The sequence below is a fragment of the Ranitomeya variabilis genome, chromosome 4 (assembly GCF_051348905.1).
Source record: "Ranitomeya variabilis isolate aRanVar5 chromosome 4, aRanVar5.hap1, whole genome shotgun sequence".
NCBI classification, from domain to species: Eukaryota; Metazoa; Chordata; class Amphibia; order Anura; family Dendrobatidae; genus Ranitomeya; species Ranitomeya variabilis.
This window is the reverse complement of record NC_135235.1, coordinates 576,140,634-576,162,049: the sequence shown is the minus strand read 5'-3', so window position 1 is coordinate 576,162,049 and position 21,416 is coordinate 576,140,634. Positions and strand designations below refer to the sequence as shown.

The window sequence follows — 21,416 nt, the reverse complement described above, 5'->3', positions numbered from 1 at the left end:
ACCTTGTGCCCTGGATGTGACGCTCCACAGCCGGCAACTGCGTCATCATGCATCAAATCCTCCACATCCGCTGCACAAACTGCTCTGCTGCCATGATAGATCGTTACAGTGTGTCAGTGCAGTTATCAGTCTAGAGTTACAGCATTATACAGACAGGATACAATTGGAACAAACCTGGGCATCTCCTGTATATAATGATAATAATATTTATTTTTTATATAGTGCTAACATATTCCGCAGCGCTTTACAGTTTGCACACATTATCATCACTGTCCCATCGGGGCTCACAATCTAAATTCCCTATCAGTATGTCTTTGGAATGAGGGAGGAAAGCGGAGAACCCGGAGGAAACCCACGCAAACATGGGGAGAACATACAAACTGTTGTCCAAGGTGGGATTAGAGCCCAGGACTCCAGCGCTGCAAGGCCACTGAGCCACCGTGCTGCCCTACAACTGGTATAACCTGGGCATCTCCTGTATATAATGAAACATGTACAGCTGGTATAACCTGGGCATCCTCTGTATATAATGATATATGTACAACCGGTATAACCTAGGCATCCTATGTATATAATTATATATGTACAGCTGATATATCATTATATACAGAGGATACCCAGGTTATATGTACAACTGGTATAACCTGGGCATCCTCTGTATCCTCTCCACTTCAGAATAGTCCAATGTTTTCCTTTTAGCCATTCTTGGGTGTTTTAGCTATGTGTTTTGGGTCATTATCCTGTTGCAAGACCCATGACCTGCGACTGAGACCAAGCTTTCTGTCACTGGGCAGCACATTTCTCTCTAGAATCCCTTGATAGTCTTGAGATTTCATTGTACCCTCCACATATCCTAGACACCCTGTGCCAGATGCAGCAAAGCAGCCCCAGAACATAACAGAGCCTCCTCCATGTTTCACAGTAGGGACAGTGTTCTTTTCTTGATGTGCTTCATTTTTCCATCTGTGAACATATAGCTCATGTGCCTTGCCAAAAAGTTCCATTTTTGTCCCATCTGTTCATAGGACATTCTGCCAGAAGCATTGTGGCTTGTCAGCATGTAGTTTGGCAAATTCCAGTCTGGCTTTTTTTATGATTTTTTTTTTCAATAATGGTGTCCTCCTTGGTCGTCTCCCATGAAGTCCACTTTGGCACATACGACAGATGGTGCGATCTGACACTGATGTTCCTTGAGCTTGAAATTCACCTATAATCTGTTTAGAAGTTTTCCTGGACTCTTTTGTTACCATACGTATTATCCGTCTCTTTGATTTGTCATGAATTTTCCTCCTGCGGCCACGTTCAGGGAGGTTGGCTACAGTCCCATAGATCTTACATTTCTGAATAATATGTGCACCTATAGTCACAGGAACTAGCTGCTTGGAGATGGTCTTATAACTTTTTCCTTCAACATGTTTGTCTATAATTTTCTTTCTAATCTCCTGAGACAACTCTTTCCTTCGCTTCCTCTGGTCCATGGTGAGTGTGATACACACCATGTCACCAAACAGCACAGTGAGTATCTGTAGCCCTATATACAGGCCCACTCACTGATTCCAAGATTGTAGACACCTGTGATGCTAGTGGACACGCTGTGATTTAACATGTCCCTTTTGTCACATTATTTTCAGGGGTACCATCATTTCTGTGCAGGCCTATTTCACGAGCTAAATTCTTATAAAAATTGTGTGGAAGCATGGTTGAAAAGCAATGTCTGACTTTCATTTGTTCATTTTTATAGATCTTTTATTTATTATTACTTTTGTCAGATTCAGGTTATTTCTGTGACCACTGTGGGGTTTTTCTGTCATTAATTAAACAATTTTGACCACGTGTGTGTATAGTGATATGGATAGATAGAATAAATTCACCTGCATGTGGCACAGTAGCAGATAAGTCACCTATACAGTTGTGCTCAAAAGTTTACATGCCCGGGCAGAATTTTTGCTTTCTTGGCCTTGTTTCAGAGAATATGAATAACACCAAAACTTTTTCTCCACTCATGGTTAGTGGTTGCGTGAAGCCATTTATTGTCAAACTACTGTGTTTACCCTTTTGAAATCATAATGGCAATCCAAAACATCCAAATGACCCTGATAAAAAGTTCACATACCCTGGTGATTTTGGCATAACATGCACAGATGATGAGAAATGGGTTTGAATGGCTACTTAGGGTATGTTTCCACGGTACGTAAACGCTGCTTGTTTGACGCTGCAGCGTCAAACAAGCAGCGTCCAGATGTTCCTGCATAGTGGAGGGGATTTTATGAAATCCCGTCTCCACTATGCGTGGAAACCCGCACGCGGCGGCCCTGCGACTCCGGACATGCTGCGCGTCTTTTCAGAACGCAGCATGTCCGTACACCTTGCGGGGACGCAGCGTCCCCGCAAGGCATATCACAGGGCCCTATGGCGAGGGGTGCGATGATCCCGGATGTGTACTGTACACATCCGGCACCATCGTGTCCCAGAAAGGGGGCGGGGCTTAGCGCTGAGCGGCTTCGCCGCTGCGGCGATCCCGCCGGCAAGCCGTACCGTGGAGCCATACCCTAAAGGTAACATCCTCATCTGTGACCTGTTAGCTTTATATGCACACACACTGATTACAAGCAGAGTGAGTTTCTGTGATCCCGACAGAATCTTGCATCCTTCATCCAGCCACTGACGTTTCTGGATTGTGAGTCATGGGGAAAGCAAAAGAATTCTCAACGGATCTACGGGAAAAGGTAGTTTAACTGTATAAAACAGGAAAGGGATACAAGAAGATATCAAAGGAATTGATAATGCAAGTCAACAGCGTTCAAACTGTGTTTAACAAATGGAAAAGCAGGAGATCTGTAAAAACAAAAATGTCGTCCAAAACTGACAGGAAAATTGTTCGGGATGCAAAGAAAAACCCGCAAATAACATCAGCTGATATAAAGGACTCTCTGAAAACTAACGGTGTGGCTGTTTCAAAATGCACAATCAGGAGGCCCTTGAAGAAAAATGGGCTGCATGGTCGAGTCGTCAGAAGAAAGCCATTACTGTGCAAATGTCACAAAGTGTCTCGCCCACAATACACAAAACAGCGCAGAGACAAGCCTCAAAACTTCTGGAACAAGGTAATTTGGAGTGACGAGACCAAAACTGAACTTTTTGGCCACAAACCATAAATGTTACATTTGGAGAGAGGTCAACAAGGCCTATGATGAAAAGAACACCATTCCTACTGTAAAGCACGCAGGTGGATCGCTGATGTTTTCAGGATGTGTGAGCGACAAAGGCACAGGAAACTTGGTCAAAGTTGAAGGAAAGGTGAATGCAGCACATTATCAGCAAATACTGGAGGCAAAATTTGCACTCATCAGCCCGGAAGCTGCGCATGGGACGTACTTGGACGTTCCAACATGACAATGATCCAAAACTCAAGGTCAAGTTGACCTGTCATTGGCTACAGCAGAACAAAGTGAAGGTTCTGGAGTGGCCATCTCAGTCTCCTGACTTCAATATCATTGATCTCTGGGGAGATCACAAGCGCACAGTTCATGCTAGAAAGCCCAGGAATTTACAGGAATGTGAGGCTTTTTGTCAAGAAGAGTAAGCAGCTTTACCATCTGAGAAAATTTAAAACCTCATCCACAACTACCACAAAAGACTTCAAGCTATCACTGATGAGGGGGCAATACACAAAATTAAGAAATGGGGTATGTGAACTTTTGATAGGGGTCATTTAGATGTTTTGGGTTGTCATTATGATTTAACCCCTTAACTCCCAGAGCTTTTTTCGGTTATGCATTTTTCGCTCCCCTCCTTCCCAGAGCCATAACTTTTTCACTTTTCCGTCAATATGGCCATGTGAGGGCTTATTTGTTGTGAGATGAGTTGTACTTTTAAATGACACCATTGGTTTTACCATGTCGTGTACTACAAAACGGAAAAAAAAATTGCAAGTGCGGTGAAATTGCAAAAAAATTGCAATCCCACACTTGTTTTTTGTTTGGCTTTTTTGCTAGGTTTACAATGCTAAAACTGACCTGCCATTATGATTCTCCAGGACATTACGAGTTCATAGACACCAAACATGTCTCGGTTCTTTTTTATTTAAGTGGTGAAAAAAAAGTCCAAGCTTTGCTAAAAAATAAAATTGCACAACTTTCCGATACCCGTAGCATCTCCATTTTTCGTGATCTGAGGTTGAGTCAGGGCTTATTTTTTGCGTGCTGAGCTGACGTTTTTAATTATATCATTTTAATGCAATGTCACAGCGACCAAAAATAGAGGTGAGACCTCTGGTTGTCATGCCGACGCACCGATGACCCCCGATCATGTGACAGCGTCAACAGTGCGCACATTTCCGGCCAGATGCACTTCTTAAATGCCGCTGTCAAGAGTTTGACAGTGGCATTTAACCAGTTAATAGGCGCAGGTGGATCGCGATTCCACCTGCGCCTATTGCAGGCACACGTCAGCTGTTCAAAACAGCTGACATGTCCCGGGCATTGAGGTAGGTTTACTGCCAGAGCCAACATCAAAGCAGGGGATACTGCCATCAACGTAGTAGTACCTCCAATGGCAGTAAGGGGTTAAAAAGAGAAAACACAGTAGTTTGACAATAAATGGCTTCCCCCAACCACTAACCATGAGTGGAGAAAAAGTTTTGGTGTTATTCATATTCTCTGAAAAAAGGCCAAGAAAGCAAAAAGTCTGCGGGGGAATGTAAACTTTTGAGCACAACTGTAAACTTGCAATCCTTATCATTTAGTAATATTTCTCCGTGCCAGCCTCTAAGCCAATAGAACTTGAGGAATCTATATGTTTTTTGTGTCCTACATTAATGAAGAGTAACAACCATGGTTACCAGTCGTCACTGAACTTATGGGGATCATCTTCCACGGTTTTCCTAAATAGTTTGATTTTTATGTAAAATTTTGTTTGTATTAATTTCATAAATCAGGAGCTCAGGATGAGTAGAGGTTAGGGTGCTGCACTGCGGAGTATTGTGGGGGTCCAGCTAATGAAGTGAAGTTAAAGAATACCATAAATAACCCCTGCGGTTTTCAGTATTTTAAGCTTTGTGCTGGAGTGACACAGTGTGTGGAATGTGACAGCTCCCTGCTAATGAAGAGATGGCTCCAGAGAGCCAGTGAAGGGGTTAATTACTAATGACATTTCAAGATATCAAACATCATTTAGAAAATATGGTCACGCATGAGAGACCCCAGTCCGCGCCACCTGAAATGCAACAGCTCTGCTTGCTGTCAGGGACAGAATATTCTTGTTCATCCTTCTGAGGGATGGTTACAAGTGCATCCATTAATCCGATCCTCTGTGAGATGATTGCAGCAGAAGACGAGATCTGTCTCCATCTTGAGGGTTTATTAGGTCATCAGGCTGGAGTACAACCTTAACCAGACCTCAGTGGTGAGACCTCCGGCACCATTGACTGACCTGAAGAAGAGCTGCAGGGGTTCAGCGCTCTTCATTTCTATGGAAGGGAGATGAGATTCAAGGGACGTTATAACCATGGACCTCCAGCACCGATGCCACCATCAGCCATGACTGTAGGGTACAATTACCTATTACATACCCAACTAAGGTATTCACGTATATGGCAGCCATGTGCCATCCTGTGCCCCCATGACACCATGCTGCTGCCATCATTTCCTCCTTTCACTCTCCCCTGAAACATTCCCAGAGGGAAAGAAGACATGCAAACCCCAAATCTGTATTTTAATTTATTTTTTTTAATCTCAATTTGCAAACAATAGCTAAACATAATCCATGGATATCATACAAATTTATGGAAAGTTCTGGCAAATGTCAAGTTTGTTAAAAAAAAAAGAAAAAGATCACTTACCTCCTCCCTAACCTACGCAACTTACGTGTGTATCAGGCATACCAAGTACGACTATCAACGAGATTACTGAGCTAGTGTATCAGACTGTAGCATCGGCTGTTCTCCTGCACACGGTCATCAAATGAAGTATAAAATACTTAATGAGAGTGCCCTCCTCCCCCATTGAACTTTTTTTTAATCCAAATATGTCCAAAATTCCGAGCTGATACATTTCACAACATAGCTTTACAGCAGTCCAATTCTTATTCAATAAGTTGTATCATATAATTCTGTCTACCTGCAGCCACCACTAGGGGGAGCACAATGTATACATTAAAGTCCGCAATAACCCAGTATAGGCTGAGCTCCCTCTAGTGGCGGTACAAGCATTTAGAATGTTATGCTTTACCTCTAGGTTAATACAATGCAGGTGGAGCTCTGACCACTATGTACTTTTAATCAAACCACAAGACAATTTTGGACATAGAAACTAAACTATGATAAAAAGTTGAGAGTCGCTTCAAATTAAACAATGAGGAGATGTCTGTCCACAGAGATCGCTCACATTTCCCTTCTCATTTACTTTACTGGGCAGCGTTTAAGATAAAAGACCAGGGCAACAGTCAGTTCACATGTGTATAGAGAGAATTTCACCATTTTTTTTTTATTTTATTAATAGAAGTGAGATAATGAAGTAATGATGATGTATATTGTTACAGGTTTTTTCCCCATAACTTTAATATCGGTGACCTATTTTTAGGATAGATCATTTACATTAGAATAATGGGGTCCGAGTCCCAGCACCATTAGGCAGCTTTCAGTCACAATCCCTCGAATGTTGAAAAAAAACGGATCAGTCACAGATTGTAAAAAAACTGATGCGACGGATCTGTTTTTTCGACAGATCCGACAAGCTGATCAAGCTAATTGTACCCTTTAAAAAATAAATAAATAAAAAAATCAGAGCATGCTCAATTAAAAAATAAACGGAATCAGTCACCGGATTCCATCATTTGACGGATCCGCCGCCATAAGCTTCCATTCTAGCAAACGATGGACGGTGACTGATCGGTCACTGTCCGTTTTTTCGCCGGACACAAAAAACGTTACTATGTGTTTTCTCCGGCTGCCGGAAAAACAATTTGACAGATCTGGCGAAAAACGGATGAAACGTGAGGCCATCCGTCGACAATACAAGTCTATGAGAAAAAGACGGATCCGGCGGCCGCTTTTGCTGGATCCCTTTTTTCAAAATTCGCTGGATTGTGACCGATGGCAAAAAACTGATGTGTGAAAGGGGCCTTAGCCGATTGAATGGGTCTTGGTGTACTAAGTAATAATACAGCAGTCTACATAGGCAGAAAAAGCACTTCAATGGCTTCAAAGAGCTTTATGTACGATTGACAGGTCTGGATTTATAGGGCCAGAGAAGAGCAAAAAAAGATGGAAAACAAATATGTCGGAAGATGCAGTTAAAGAGGTATTCCCATCTCCAAGACCCTAACCCAATATGTAGTAGGTGTAATATTAGTTAATGCCTGCAGTTAGAAATGTTGTATAGTTCTTCTGATTTGCTACGTCCCTTTCCTCATGTGCAGGTATTGCAGGACCTTAGGTAGCCATGGTTATGACTGCTAGCAACTGTCACTATGGATACCTGAGGTCCTGCAATGCCTGCACATGAAGAAAGAGACATAGTGAATCAGAAGAACTATACTACACTTCTAACTGGAAGTATTTGCTAATATTGTTATTATTACACCCACTACATATTGGGATAGGATTTTGGAGATGGTAATATCTCTAATGTTTGGTGCACCAAGCGCCTGTACTTGGTGAACAGTCTTTCTGTGAGGATAGACTGCATTTAAAGCTTTTCTTCAGGTAAGGGTTTTTAACTGTATGGCGATCAGAACACTTGGCCCGCCTGACAGGTCTCCGGATCTGGGCGAATGGCCTCATACTTGTCTATGCTCGACAGCGGCCTATGGCAGCTCAATAACACTCACAGAAAGCAGTTCAGTTCTCAATAGGAGTGAAAATTAAATGTGGACATTTGAGAAAGCTGAAACCAGATTTATGTAAATTATTTACCATTATTGAAATTTGTGGCTCAAATTCATGCAGTTATAAAAGTCAGAGAAGGAACAATAAAGTAATAATGGTAATTTAATTTGTTGGCGATTCCATCATTTTTTCTGCTACTTGATCTAGAAAAATCTAAAAAAAAAAAACCCTGAGTAATCATATTCTAAAGCTCAGTTCACATGTCCAGTAATCATCTGTTTTCAACATATCCAGCCTCCCTGATAGTATTGCATGATGTATTAAGTGTTTGCCTGTATTTCTCTGCATTGATGACAACAAAATTAGGCAATGTTGAGGACCATAGACGCAGTGGTCAGCCATGTAACACCATCAGGGAGGCATCTGATTGGCTAATTTATTCTGCAACAAGACAACAACCCCAAACATACAGCCAGTATAATTAAGAACTATCTTCTGGAAGTGATAATACGGCCACCACAGAGCCCTGATCTCACATCGTCCAGTCTGTCTGGGATTACATGAAGCCTGAAGGGTTTGTACCAGCGACATCCACAGAAGATCTGTGGTTAGTTCTCCAAGATGTTTGGAACAACCTCTCTGCTGAGTTCTTTCAAAGGCTGTATGCAAGTGACAAGTGTACCGAGAAGAATCAATGCTGTTCTGAAGACAAAATGGATGGTCGCACCAAATATTGATTTGATTTAGGATTTCTTTTTTGTTCATTCACTTTGCATTTTGTAAGTTGATTAAAATAAACTATTCACATTTGTAGTTGTGAAAGCATTCTTATTTTGCAGCATTTTTTTTAATCATTTTACACACCTACCTAAAAGTTTTGCACGGTTCTGTATATCAAAAGACATTTGCTTAAGAACTTTAACAAATACCACCACAAATTCTTCAGCTCATTTTTTTCTGGTTTTGGCAAAGCTGAGTGACAGCTAACATAACCTCTATTATGGTTTACGCCTAGGTCTGCTTTAACCCCTTTCTGACCTCGGACGGGATAGTAGGTCCGAGGTCAGAACCCCTGCTTTGATGCGGGCTCCGGCGGTGAGCCTGCATCAAAGCTGGGACATGTCAGCTGTTTTGAACAGCTGACATGTGACCGCAATAGCGGCGAGTGAAATCGCGATTCACCCGCCGCTATTAACTAGTTAAATGCCGCTGTCAAACGCTGACAGCAGCATTTAACCTGCTCTTCCGGCCGGCCGGAAATGAGCGCATTGCTGACCCCCGTCACATGATCGGGGGTCAGCGATGCATCAGAATGGTAACCATAGAGGTCCTTTAGACCTCTATGGTTACTCATGCCGGCCTGCTGTGAGCGCCCCCCTGTGGTCGGCGCTCATAGCACACCTGCATTTCTGCTGCATAGCAGCGATCTGATGATCGCTGCTATGTAGCAGAGGCGATCGCGTTGTGCCAGCTTCCAGCCTCCCATGGAGGCTACTGAAGCATGGCAAAAGTAAAAAAAAGTGAAAAAAAAGTGAAAAAAAATAAAAAAAAATATAAAAGTTTAAATCACCCCCCTTTCGCCCCATTCAAAATAAATCAATAAAAAAAAAAATCAAACCTACACATATTTGGTATCACCGCGTTCAGAATCGCCCGATCTATCAATAAAAAAAAAAGGATTAACCTGATCGCTAAACGGCGTAGCGAGAAAAAAAAAATTGAAACGCCAGAATTACGTTTTTTTTTGGTTGCCGCGACATTGCATTAAAATGCAATAACGGGCGATCAAAAGAACGTATCTGCACCAAAATGGTATAATTAAAAATGTCAGCTCGGCACACAAAAAATAAGCCCTCAACCGACCCCAGATCATGAAAAATGGAGACGCTACGAGTATCGGAAAATGGCGCAATTTTTGTTGTTTTTTTTAGCAACGTTTGGAATTTTTTTTTCACCACTTAGATAAAAAAGAACCTAGACATGTTAGGTGTCTATGAACGCGTAATGACCTGGAGAATCATAATAGCAGGTCAGTTTTAGCATTTAGTGAACCTAGCAAAAAAGCCAAACAAAAAACAAGTGTGGGATTGCACTTTTTTTGCAATTTCACCGCACTTGGAATTTTTTTCCCGTTTGCTAGTACACGACATGGTAAAACCAATGATGTCGCTCAAAAGTGCAACTTGTCCCGCAAAAAACAAGCCCTCACATGGCCATATTGACGGAAAAATAAAAAAGTTATGGCTCTGGGAAGGAGGGGAGCGAAAAACGAACACGGAAAAACTGAAAATCCCAAGATCATGAAGGGGTTTAAGAATAAGTGACATCTCTCAATCTTGCCATACCGATCATCAACCAGCTTTTCCAGACACGAAAATATTTGAACAATTAAACAAGTCTGAGACTTTCATTTATTTCGTTTTTTTTAAAAAGATGAGAGAAAAAAAAAATATGGCCACTGTCAAAGCTGCAAAATGCTCTAGTTCCCACTATCCACATTGGCAAAACGAAAAGGCTTCTCATAGAAACAAAAACAACAAAAAAAAACGATCGGCTGTCACAATACTATAGATGTACTGTATATCTAGTTAGAAAGAATTCCTGGAATCTTTTGCCAATAAGTTATACATTTCATTGTTCAGTAAGTCACTGAAAAAGACTGAAAAATTACCTACTAGCACCGATATAGAGAAGAAAAAAAAACAATTCCACATTGTTTCTGTCAAAAAAAAAAAAAAGCAAAGAGCGACAGGGTCAAAAAAATTGATCTCTCCTCAGTCAAGAAACAAGGATTATATTGTAAAGGAAAGAGAAAAACCCACACATGCCGTCCTGCCAGGCTGTGCAATTAAGGCTGCCGAGAAGACAGGCAGCAGCCAGACTTTCCTAGCACTTCCATCACGTAACAGGACAGTACTATGGATTACATCACAGCTGATCCTGAAGATCTTCCACGACCCTAGATAATTTATGGTCTACGCAAGGGTTGGTAATGTCGGCAGTCCCGCCTGGCAGAGACTTACCCGCCCCTGTGCCACCTCCCAGCCCTGTACTGTACTCATCCTATTCTAGAACCTATCGAAGATGCCGCTCACTACTCGTCTGTGTGGAGATCCTAGGAATGTTCTCTTAAATTACAGTTAACGCCTGACATTGCTGGAATATTACCCATCTCTCTGGGATTAATGTCGTCATGGTCGATATTCTTTTCAAACCCGTTAGCATAATCATTGGCTTGTCTTTCATCCAGTTTGAGCTTCTTAACGTCTTCTTCTACCCCGACTACTTGAGCTCCTTCAGCTTGGCACGGACAGATGTTGTGACTGGACTGGGCTGTGTCTGCAGCAGCAAAGCTGTCGAGTGGAGAGTTCATGGGGTTACAGTCTGGCATCTTTCTTTTCCGGTTATGTTCTCCTTGGTTAAGTTTATTGTCAGTGTTTTGGAGACAATTAGAAAGTCCATTGACCTCCACTCCACCTACTTGGTCATGCTCGGACTTCTTGACCTCTTCTTCCTGTACTTTCTCGGTTATGTTCTCCTTACTTGCATCTTCTTTAGCATCCTCACAGTCAATGTTCTCTTCTTTCTTTAATTGATTCTTCTCTATGTGGTCTTCTACTAGACCCATGAAGGAATTGGGATCCTTGATAAGTTGATGGCTTTGATCAGGACTGGCCTCTTTGTTTTGGTTCGAATCACTGTCTGGCAAGCCACCCGTGTCTTTCATAGGTATCAACTCACTGAGGTTTGTTTTTATCTTGGAGTCATAATGATTTACCGTAACCTCGTCACCTCTAGATCTACCAGACTCATGAACCTTGATAAGCTTTTGGCCCATATTCTGGTTCTTGTAAGTCTTTGAATCTTGATTCTTTTCCAAATCACCGTGAATTCCATCCGAGCACACATTCACATCATTCTCATCTGGGATGCGATAATGCCTGAGCTTATCCACGGGGCCCCAGATAAACCTGTCTTGCTGATTGTTTTGTTTGTATTTTTCCCAGGCGAAGTGTACCAGTTTCCTACGCTGCTGCTTGTCCTTCACCGCGAACATGAAATACTCTAACACGCTCCTTTTCACATTGGGTAGCTGGTTGTTACACAAAGTTTCCTCCAGGAAAAACTTGACCAGAGGGGCCTGGAAGCGTTCATAGCCCATCTCCCCCAAACACTTCAGGATCCGGGTGATCCGCAGGTTGTTGTGGCTGTGACTGTTAGGAAGATGGAGACCGAGATTAGTAGGTGCTGATTCATCAATTACCCATTCAGAGAACATTTTTTTACATTAATCTGCCTGCGTTTCACAGCCTAAGGCTGTAGTTCATACCTATGCAGTTATTTGGAGTTTGAGGGTACCAGGGAGAAGGTTTCCGATTATAGTGTCATGAGAGAGGAAAGCTGGGAATCAACCAATATGGCCACCAAAATTTCCAGATATTTGAATGGCGTTTCTGTTTGCTTATAAAGCAATACTTCCCTACTGACATATTCTGCTTAGTGGGGCTGTTTTTTAACTTTGACTTTCCATATGCCCTGATAGCCAAAGACTATGTTAAAGAGGTTGTCCAGTACTTTTATACTGATGGCCAATCTTTAGGATAGGTCATTAATATCAGATCTGTGAGGGTGTGACATCAGGAACCCCCATCGATTAGTGGTTCCCAGTGCTGGCGGCACCTGGTCGTAATCAGGTGTGGAGCAAAATAGTACAGCTTTCAAATGGATAGTGGCTGCAGCAGTGAATTGCAGATCCTCCCCTATTCATTAAAACATGGGCATATGTGTAGTACCCCGCTATGGCTACTATACAGTTGATGATGCAGTGTTGTTCTGCTCCACAACTGATCACATTCTGGAGCTGCTGGCACTGTTACCAAAGTTTACATTGATGGACAAGCCTTAGGATAGGTCATCAATATCATCGGTGGGGGTGCGACACCCCCCACAGATCTGATATTGTCGACCTATCCTAAGGCTTGGCCGTCAATATAAAAAGTAGTGGACAGCCTTTTTAACCCCGACCGCTGTTCTCTAATCCCACCCCATGAAAAACTACTGTTGTGCAATGCAAGGGGTAAAAGGTACAAGTGCACATGCGCAATGGCAATCAGTCAATTTTAATGCTACTGTCACAAATAAAGGCGACTTACCAATTCAAATTCTTAAATCTCTCTTCATATTTTCCTGCCCGACGCAATTCTCCCGTCTGCTCGTTGCAGAGTGTGATACCGTAAAACTGAAGCATAAGTTTGTACGCTTTCAGGAACCTTGTCTTCACCTCGTTATCCTCCTTCATTATCTAAAGCAGGCAGAGAAATGACAAAGGCAGGTCACTTAACAGAGCGGTTATCAGTAGACCTTTCCATAAGTGATCTGTCACGCTCCCGCTACCTTAATCTCACTCTGGCTCAGGGGTTTGGCGTACGAGTTCATCCCGTATTCTCGTAATGGAAACAACCTGGAAAAGAAGATTTAATCAAATCATGTCAGATCACTGCCCGATATGTCACATCTCTATTAGGCCATGTGCACACGTTCAGTATTTTTCGCGTTTTTTTCGCTATAAAAACGTGATAAAAACGCGAAAAAAACGCTTACATATGCCTCCTATTATTTTAAGTGTATTCCGCATTTTTTGTGCAAATGTAGCCTTTTTTTCCGCGAAAAAATCGCATCGCGGAAAAAAAAGCAACATGTTCATTAAAATGCGGAATTGCAGGGGATTCCGCACACCTAGGAGTCCATTGATCTGCTTACTTCCCGCACGGGGCTGTGCACACCATGCGGGAAGTAAGCAGATTATGTGCGGTTGGTACCCAGGGTGGAGGAGAGGAGACTCTCCTCCACGCACTGGGCACCATATAAGTGGTCAAAAAATAAGAATTAAAATAAAAAACAGTCCTATACTCACCCTCGATGTCTTCCCGCCTCCACTGCATGCTGCCGTTCGGTTCCTGTAGCTGGTGTGCGGCGAAAGACCTGCCGATGACGTCACTGTCCTGTGATTGGTCGTGAGCGGTCATGTGACCGCTCACGTGACCGTGACGTCACGGAAGGTCCTGTGCGCACAGACCAGCTATAGGAAGAGGAGCCGGACGCCGGTGAGGAGATGTCTGGGTGAGTATAAGCATTTTTTTTTTTTTTTTATTATTTTTAAACATTCTATCTTTTACTATAGATGCGGCATAAGCTGCATCTATAGTAAAAAGTTGGTCACACTTGTCAAACGCTATGTTTGACAAGTGTGACCAACCTGTCAGTCAGTTTTCCAAGCGATGCTACAGATCGCTTGGAAAACTTTAGCATTCTGCAAGCTAATTACGCTTGCAGAATGCTAAAAAAACGCAAAAAAAAATGCGGATTTCTTGCAGAAAATTTCCGGTTTTCTTCAGGAAATTTCTGCAAGAAATCCTGAACGTGTGCACATACCCTTAGTGATGAGCAAATATACTCGTTACTCAAGATTTCTCGAGCACGCTCGGGTGTCCTCCGAGTATTTTTTAGTGCTCGGAAATTTAGTTTTTATTGCCGCAGCTGAATGATTTACAACTGTTAGCCAGCATAAGTACATATGGGGGTTGCCTGGTTGCTAGGGAATCCTCACATGTACTTATGCTGGCTAACAGTTGTAAATCATTCAGCTGCGGCGCTAAAAACTAAATCTCCGAGCACTAAAAAATACTCGGAGGACCCCCAAGCATGCTCGAGAAATCTCGAGTAACGAGTATATTCGCTCATCACTAATCTCCATGTCTAAGAGCTTATGCGAGGTAATAGTTTAGTCTAAAGGGAAACTCTAGCAAAAGATTTTTATTAACCCCTTCACAACAGGGCTAATTTTTTGTTTTTGCGTTTCTGATTTTTCCTCCGTGTTTATCGATACCATTTTGGAAAAGATGTGATATTCTTATCACCTGTTACAGCATTTTTTGGGAATCGCAGAGGCAAAAAAAAAAGAAAAAAAAAGAAAAAAAAAAGGTTTTTGGCATTCTTGAATATTTTTCCTTTATGGTGTTTAACAACTGAGTTGTTATTATATTTTAATAGATCAGAGCTTTATGAACATTGGGGTACCACATTTATTTTTCTAATATCTTTATTTTTAAAAAGGGGTGTGATTTGAACATTTTTTTTTAAAACTTTTTTTTTTTCCACTTTTCATTGTTCTGGATAGTCCCCTTAGGGGACTTGAAGCTGCAATCATCTAGTATGTAGCAGAAATCACGGATTCCATTTATGCCTGGCCACAGGCAGGGTTTCAAAGGACTTCTTTAACGACAAACAGGGAGGTCTTCAATAGACTCCCAACTTTCAGATCAGCTCATCGGTGACCCGTGATCATGTAACTAGTGCGCCAAGGGGCGCATGAAATGACGCGACCCCGTGCCAGAGAGAGTTAGATGCCACTGTCAGAGATTGACAACAACACTTAACAATTGCTAGAGGCAAGCGACTGTTAGAGGCAAGTCCTGCTTCCGATGTGAGTTGTACATGATGCCGTGAATAAGTTAAAGTGTAGATTTGAAGGTCATTAAGATCAGGAAACAAGAGGCTCTTGTCGGGGTTAACAATTTGATAGGCATGGGTCACCACGCCCCTGCCCACTTTGCTGAAGCTGGGCAAAAATGGAGTGAAAACGGCAAGTCGAAAAATATGGCATAAAAGCTTTGATGAGTCGGGCCTTAGTGTATATTTCCACAGTGTAATTCATACTGGGAAAATCCAAAGTGTACTTGCTCCGGACAGCAGATCTACAGCTTGACCTGTTGTGGGTCCTCACTTGGACTGACTTCACTCAATCCATGCACCTCTACCTGGCAGGATATTCAGACACAGTCTGACCAAAGAAAATGCAGCCGTATGAACAGTAATGTTTTTTCTAGCAATGACAACGGGGCTCAAGTTCTAAATTTTTTTCCTTTGGTAGTTTTTCGAAAAGGTGTGTTTTCTGCAGCACAGGAAGAGGGTCTGCTGCACTCACCACTGGATGTAGGAATGGTTCCGCTCCAGTGTGTTGTTATCATCCTTCCAGTCTTTCAGCAACTCTTCAATGTACAATCCTGCAGGTGTAAGAACCATCTAGTCAGCAACAAATAACGCAACACATCCCTGCGTCTATCGTACATCAAGACCCATGATAAAAGTGACAACGTGCCCGCTCACCAAATCGACTATTGTGTTTTCCTCCCCTGCTTTCAAGAGCTATAAAACTTTTTTATTTTTTCCATCGACAGCTATACAAGTTTTGTTTTTTTTATTATTGTTTGATGAATTTTAGTTTTTAATGACAATTCATTTTACCATGTGATGTACAGAAAAACAGGGAAAAAAACTGCAACTCCATCTTTTCCATGGCGAGCTGATGTTTTTGTCAGTTCAATTATGGGGTAAGATTCTTTTGAAATTGCATTTTCTGAGATGAGGAAAATTATTTTTTTTTATCAGTACCAAGATGTTGGCAATGAGAGACTTCAGTAAACGCGTAGCGTCGTATGGGAGAGGAAGCAATGGGTGTCTAAATAGACAAACCACCTAGATTGCACTACTTAAATGAGACTGACAGTGGTATTTAACTGGTTTAACAGCAGCGAAGAGAGCTCACTCCATTTGCTGCTGGTAAAGGCAAAGGCAGGCTGCATAACAGCAGGCACATCATGCCATGTATGGTGCAGGCTCTGCTCCAGAGCCTTATACACCTGCAACATAATAAAGGATATACCAGTCTGCCCTAAGTCAGAAGGAATGAAAATGGTAATTTGTGTCACTCACTTCTGCATTTGTCGGTGAGTACAGTCAGCCATGCCACGTCTACAGATATCTGCCAACGAATGAAAGTAAATGTCAGGTACTGCACACCCGTCCTATTTATCAGAATAGGATAAATGCACGATACCTGCCGCTTGCAAACGTATGCCGACATATCCATAGACGTAACGTCACCAGCCCCACTCACTTACAGATGTGGAAGTGAGTAGAGCTGAATTGCCCTTTTAAATGTGCTCAAGTAACTAGTGCAGGAAAAGCGGCCTTCATTTTCTAGCAGACTACTAGGGTCCCAATCAATTCTAAGATCAGGGATGCCACCTCCTTCCCAAGACCCCTCACCCGTGAAGTGAATAGGAGTTATTAAAACAGCTGAGACTGCTGATTAGAGAAGAGTCAGACAACTGTATAACTCGGACGGGGATCACAACGCAATGCTTGGACTGGCTGGCGGCTCTCCCAACCAGAACATGACAGCTGCATAGAAGCAGTCAGAGCATTGTGATCCGCTTCCTAGTTATACAGATGTCTGACTCTTCCCTTAAGCCATTTCTATATACTCTATTAGCTTTAGGAGATTGCACCTTCAGGAACAGTGACCAGGCACACCTCATCTGCAGATCAAATGTCAATTTCAGGGAACATAGAGCAGATGTGTAATAAAAGTCGGTGGAAAACCCCTGAAAGTAGGACCAGCTACACATTCCTGATTTCTAACAAAGGTAAACAACATCACATTCCCCACGACCCTACTTGTCTTACCATTTGGTTCAAAACATCTCTTGTTCTGGTAGAACTCCAGGTTGTACATGGTGTCAGAATTTTCTCCCTGGAGGGAAGAGAGATTTGATGTAACTGCATACTTTACACTGCAGCTCTGTTTGTTCAGAGTGGCTACTGTTTATCAGCACAAGCTCCCCAACATATCATGCTGAATTAGAATTCCCATGACATACAGACAGTACTGGGCTTACATCATACCTCTGTATAGGCACACCACTGTTTTATTTTAACCCCTGAATAGCTGAATTTCCATGTGGTCCCAATGATCAGTAGGCCAGCCCCAGGCTTTGGGCTGAATTTGAAGAACAGAAGAGGGAGACTTCTATTTTATAGTGACAGAGTAAAAGAATTACCGTGCACGACTGATCGCTGGAGTGTTCTCCTCTGTATCCATGTCTGTAGCGCTGCATGTCTCTGGCCGCCTTGTTCCTCCACCGCTGAGAATAATTACACTTATACTATAAGGAAAAGGAAGAAAAATGATTGTTAACCATCGCAGCAATATAGTACGTGGACAAAACCTGAATAAGAATTAGATGCCTCCATGAAATATGAGCAGGTTATAAAGAACCAGCGTCTTCTCTAGGTACCTCCTGGACATTTCAGTCATGAAATAATACAAGATGGCCAAAACCTAATTTTAAAGTTTGTTTATAGGGCACAAGAATCTGGGCCGATCCACACGAACACTCTACACTGGCACTGTGGTGAGCCCATAATGTGACGAGTTCCCATGAGAATGGGATGAGCAGCAGTGCAGAAGGAAGAAAGAGGCAATACCACGCCTTCATTGTGTTGATGACATTGGAATGGGGGAAGGCAAGGTCTGATTTTAACTATTAAAGGGGTCGTCTCAAAGATAAAGTTTAAAAGTGCTTGTTAAAACAAGCAACTTTGCAGTTTACCACTTCTCATGTTGCAAGGATGGAGATTTATAGCCTTTTTGTTTACTACTTGATGCCTAGGTTAAAGGCCATTTCTTCAGTCTACCAGCAATGGCTGGTTTCCTTGTCAGGGAGCGCAGCTGTGGATCCATAATAATAATCTTTATTTTTATATAGCGCTAACATATTCCGCAGCGCTTTACAGTTTATACACATTATCATCGCTGTTCCCGATGGGGCTCACAATCTAAATTCCCTATCAGTATGTCTTTGGAGTGTGGGAGGAAACCGAAGGAAACCCATGCAAACACGGGGAGAACATACAAACTCCCTGCAGATGTTGTCCTTGGTGGAATCTGAACCCAGAACCCCAGTGCTGCTAGGCTGCAGTGCTAACCACTGAGCCACTGTGCTGATCCTAATCATCTTTAATCCGTATTAGTTCCTTAGATGTTGCAGAGGCAAAGCTGCATTGGAGATTGGGACCATACTGCTGTATGAACCTTCAATCATCAGAAAAGCATCGCCCTCTGGCAAGCAGGAGGCAAGGGAGCGCTGCACTCCTGAAGAAAGAAAACAACACTTTTTATTATGTATTTTTAAGATACATGTGACGGACTTGTGCATGAAACCACCCTGACCGGGGCTTTTATTAAGACCCACAGAAGGGCGCCATCTATAGGTCAGGGCCTGTCTGTCCATATCACATATGGGCCTAATCACGTCAGAGAGTATCCTTCCCTGCAGTCAAAGAGCCTCACCCATGCCGAACACCCCAAACATGTCAGTAGCAAACTCATCCTGCACCAGATCTAGCGCTGTAGACCACAGGGGGCAGATCCAGCTCCTACACACTAGAGGTGATCGCTCCAGCTGGGGTCCCCTTTGGGTGCTGCCTTAGCGCCCCTAGTTGGGGGTCTCCTAAAACCCACAGATAAGCGGCAGCAGGATCTCCAGCGCCACCTGCGGGGTCTCTGCCCACCTCCCCTGATTCCGGGCACATATCCCGGCCTGCTCCTTAGTCACAACGGCCTAAGGGTCTTCTTTGCAGCCCTACAGGACCCCCCATCATCAGACTCCATGCTCCGTACCCTGCCGGGTGTCCTCCGCTCCCGAGCTTTCTCCTGCTTCCTCCCGACCTCCTCCTCTCCATCCTCCTCCCAGGTAGAGTCATACTCGGACGTCCACCCGTCCTCACCACCGTCCCGGGACATGCTGCTGGTAGCGGGGCCGCGGAGCCAGGGCCCGGGCAGCACCAGGCAGGGGAGCACGGTGCCGGCTGACGTTCTGGAGGCCACAAGTCTGGAGCCTCCGCTACCTGACAGCTGGGAAGCGAAACTGAAACCCGGCGCCGGGTGATGACGTCACGCCATCGGCGGCTCAGACTACGCACGTCATACAGGTGGAGCGCAGGGGGTGATGGGAGTTGTAGTTTAACACCTAGATTCTGTCATTGACGCTGCTGCTGATGCTGGAAAGGAGAATCGATCGGAGAGAATCCATCCTGGTGGCTCCAGAGAGGCGTCACCCAGCCCTGCTGCAGTCATGGGACACAGAGGAAGGATCAGCCAATGAGTGGGTGAAGTGGGGCGAGTTCTTAGACATTTAACCCCTTCATGACCCAGCCTATTTTGGCCTTAATGACCTTGCCATTTTTTGCAATTCTGACCAGTGTCCCTTTATGAGGTAATAACTCAGGAACGCTTCAACGGATCCTAGCGATTCTGAGATTGTTTTTTCGTGACATATTGGGCTTCATGTTAGTGGTAAATTTAGGTCGATAATTTCTGAGTTTATTTGTGAAAAAAACGGAAATTTGGCAAAAAATTTGAAAATTTCGCAATTTTCACATTTTGAATTTTTATTCTGTTAAACCAGAGAGTTATGTGACACAAAATAGTTAATAAATAACGTTTCCCACATGTCTACTTTACATCAGCACAATTTTGGAAACAATTTTTTTTTTTGCTAGGAAGTTATAAGGGTTAAAATTTGACCAGTGATTTCTCATTTTTACAACAAAATTTACAAAACCATTTTTTTTAGGGACCACCTCACATTTGAAGTCATTTTGAGGGTTCTATATGGCTGAAAATACCCAAAAGTGACACCATTCTAAAAACTGCACCCCTCAAGGTGCTCAAAACCACATTCAAGAAGTTTATTAACCCTTCAGGTGTTTCACAGCAGCAGAAGCAACATGGAAGTAAAAAATGAACATTTAACTTTTTAGTCACAAAAATGATCTTTTAGCAACAATTTTTTTATTTTCCCAGCGGTAAAAGGAGAAACTGGACCACGGACGTTGTTGTCCAATTTGTCCTGAGTACGCTGATACCTCACATGTGGGGGTAAACCACTGTTTGGGCGCACGGCAGGGCTCGGAAGGGAAGGAGCGCCATTTGACTTTTTGAATGAAAAATTGGCTCCAATCTTTAGCGGACACCATGTCACGTTTGGAGAGCCCCCGTGTGCCTACACATTGGAGCTCCCCCACAAGTGACCCCATTTTGGAAACTAGACCCCCCAAGGAACTTATCTAGAAGCATAGTGAGCACTTTAAACCCCCAGGTGCTTCACAAATTGATCCGTAAAAATGAAAAAGTACTTTTTTTTCACAAAAAAATTATTTTAGCCTCAATTTTTTCATTTTCACATGGGCAACAGGATAAAATGGAGCCTAAATTTTGTTGGGCAATTTCTCCTGAGTATGCCGATACCTCATATGTGGGGGTAAACCACTGTTTGGGTGCACGGCAAGGCTCGGAAGGGGAGGCGTGCCATTTGACTTTTTGAATGGAAAATTAGCTCCAATCGTTAGCGGACACCATGTCGCGTTTGGAGAGCCCCTGTGTGCCTAAACATTGGAGCTCCCCTACAAGTGACCCCATTTTGGAAACTAGACCCCCCAAGGAACTTATCTAGATGCATAGTGAGCACTTATAACCCCCAGGTGCTTCACAGAAGTTTATAACGCAGAGCCGTGAAAATAAAAAAATAATTTTTCTTTCCTCAAAAATGATTTTTAGCCCAGAATTTTTTATTTTCCCAAGGGTAATAGGAGAAATTGGACCCCAAATGTTGTTGTCCAGTTTGTCCTGAGTACGATGATACCCCATATGTGGGGGTAAACCACTGTTTGGGCGCACGGCAGGGCT

The 21,416-nt window shown here is 43.0% G+C and overlaps 1 protein-coding gene across 1 annotated transcript; it reads right to left on the bottom strand.

Annotated features, from left to right (window-relative positions):
* Positions 1 to 8,593: 8,593 nt before the first annotated feature.
* Positions 8,594 to 19,651, bottom strand: LOC143765826 (uncharacterized). The gene is made up of 7 exons (XM_077252898.1): positions 19,350 to 19,651; positions 17,728 to 17,832; positions 17,354 to 17,420; positions 15,810 to 15,888; positions 13,220 to 13,286; positions 12,979 to 13,127; positions 8,594 to 12,039 (listed from the first exon to the last, which is right to left on the bottom strand). Exons 1-7 carry the CDS (start codon positions 19,470 to 19,472, stop codon positions 10,941 to 10,943), a joined length of 1,689 nt encoding a protein of 562 aa, XP_077109013.1. The 5' UTR covers positions 19,473 to 19,651; the 3' UTR covers positions 8,594 to 10,940.
* Between the last annotated feature and the right edge of the window lie 1,765 nt (positions 19,652 to 21,416).

Bases quoted from the DNA above. Each gene is read 5' to 3' on its own strand.
- LOC143765826 (XM_077252898.1), bottom strand. From the start codon at position 19,472: ATGTCCCGGGACGGTGGTGAGGACGGGTGGACGTCCGAGTATGACTCT. The intron at 17,833-19,349 runs GTACGGAGCATG...TTTTCCTTATAG, and splicing joins AGCGGAGGACACCCGGCAGG to TATAAGTGTAATTATTCTCA. The intron at 15,889-17,353 runs GTAAGACAAGTA...TTACACCTGCAG, and splicing joins GAGATGTTTTGAACCAAATG to GATTGTACATTGAAGAGTTG.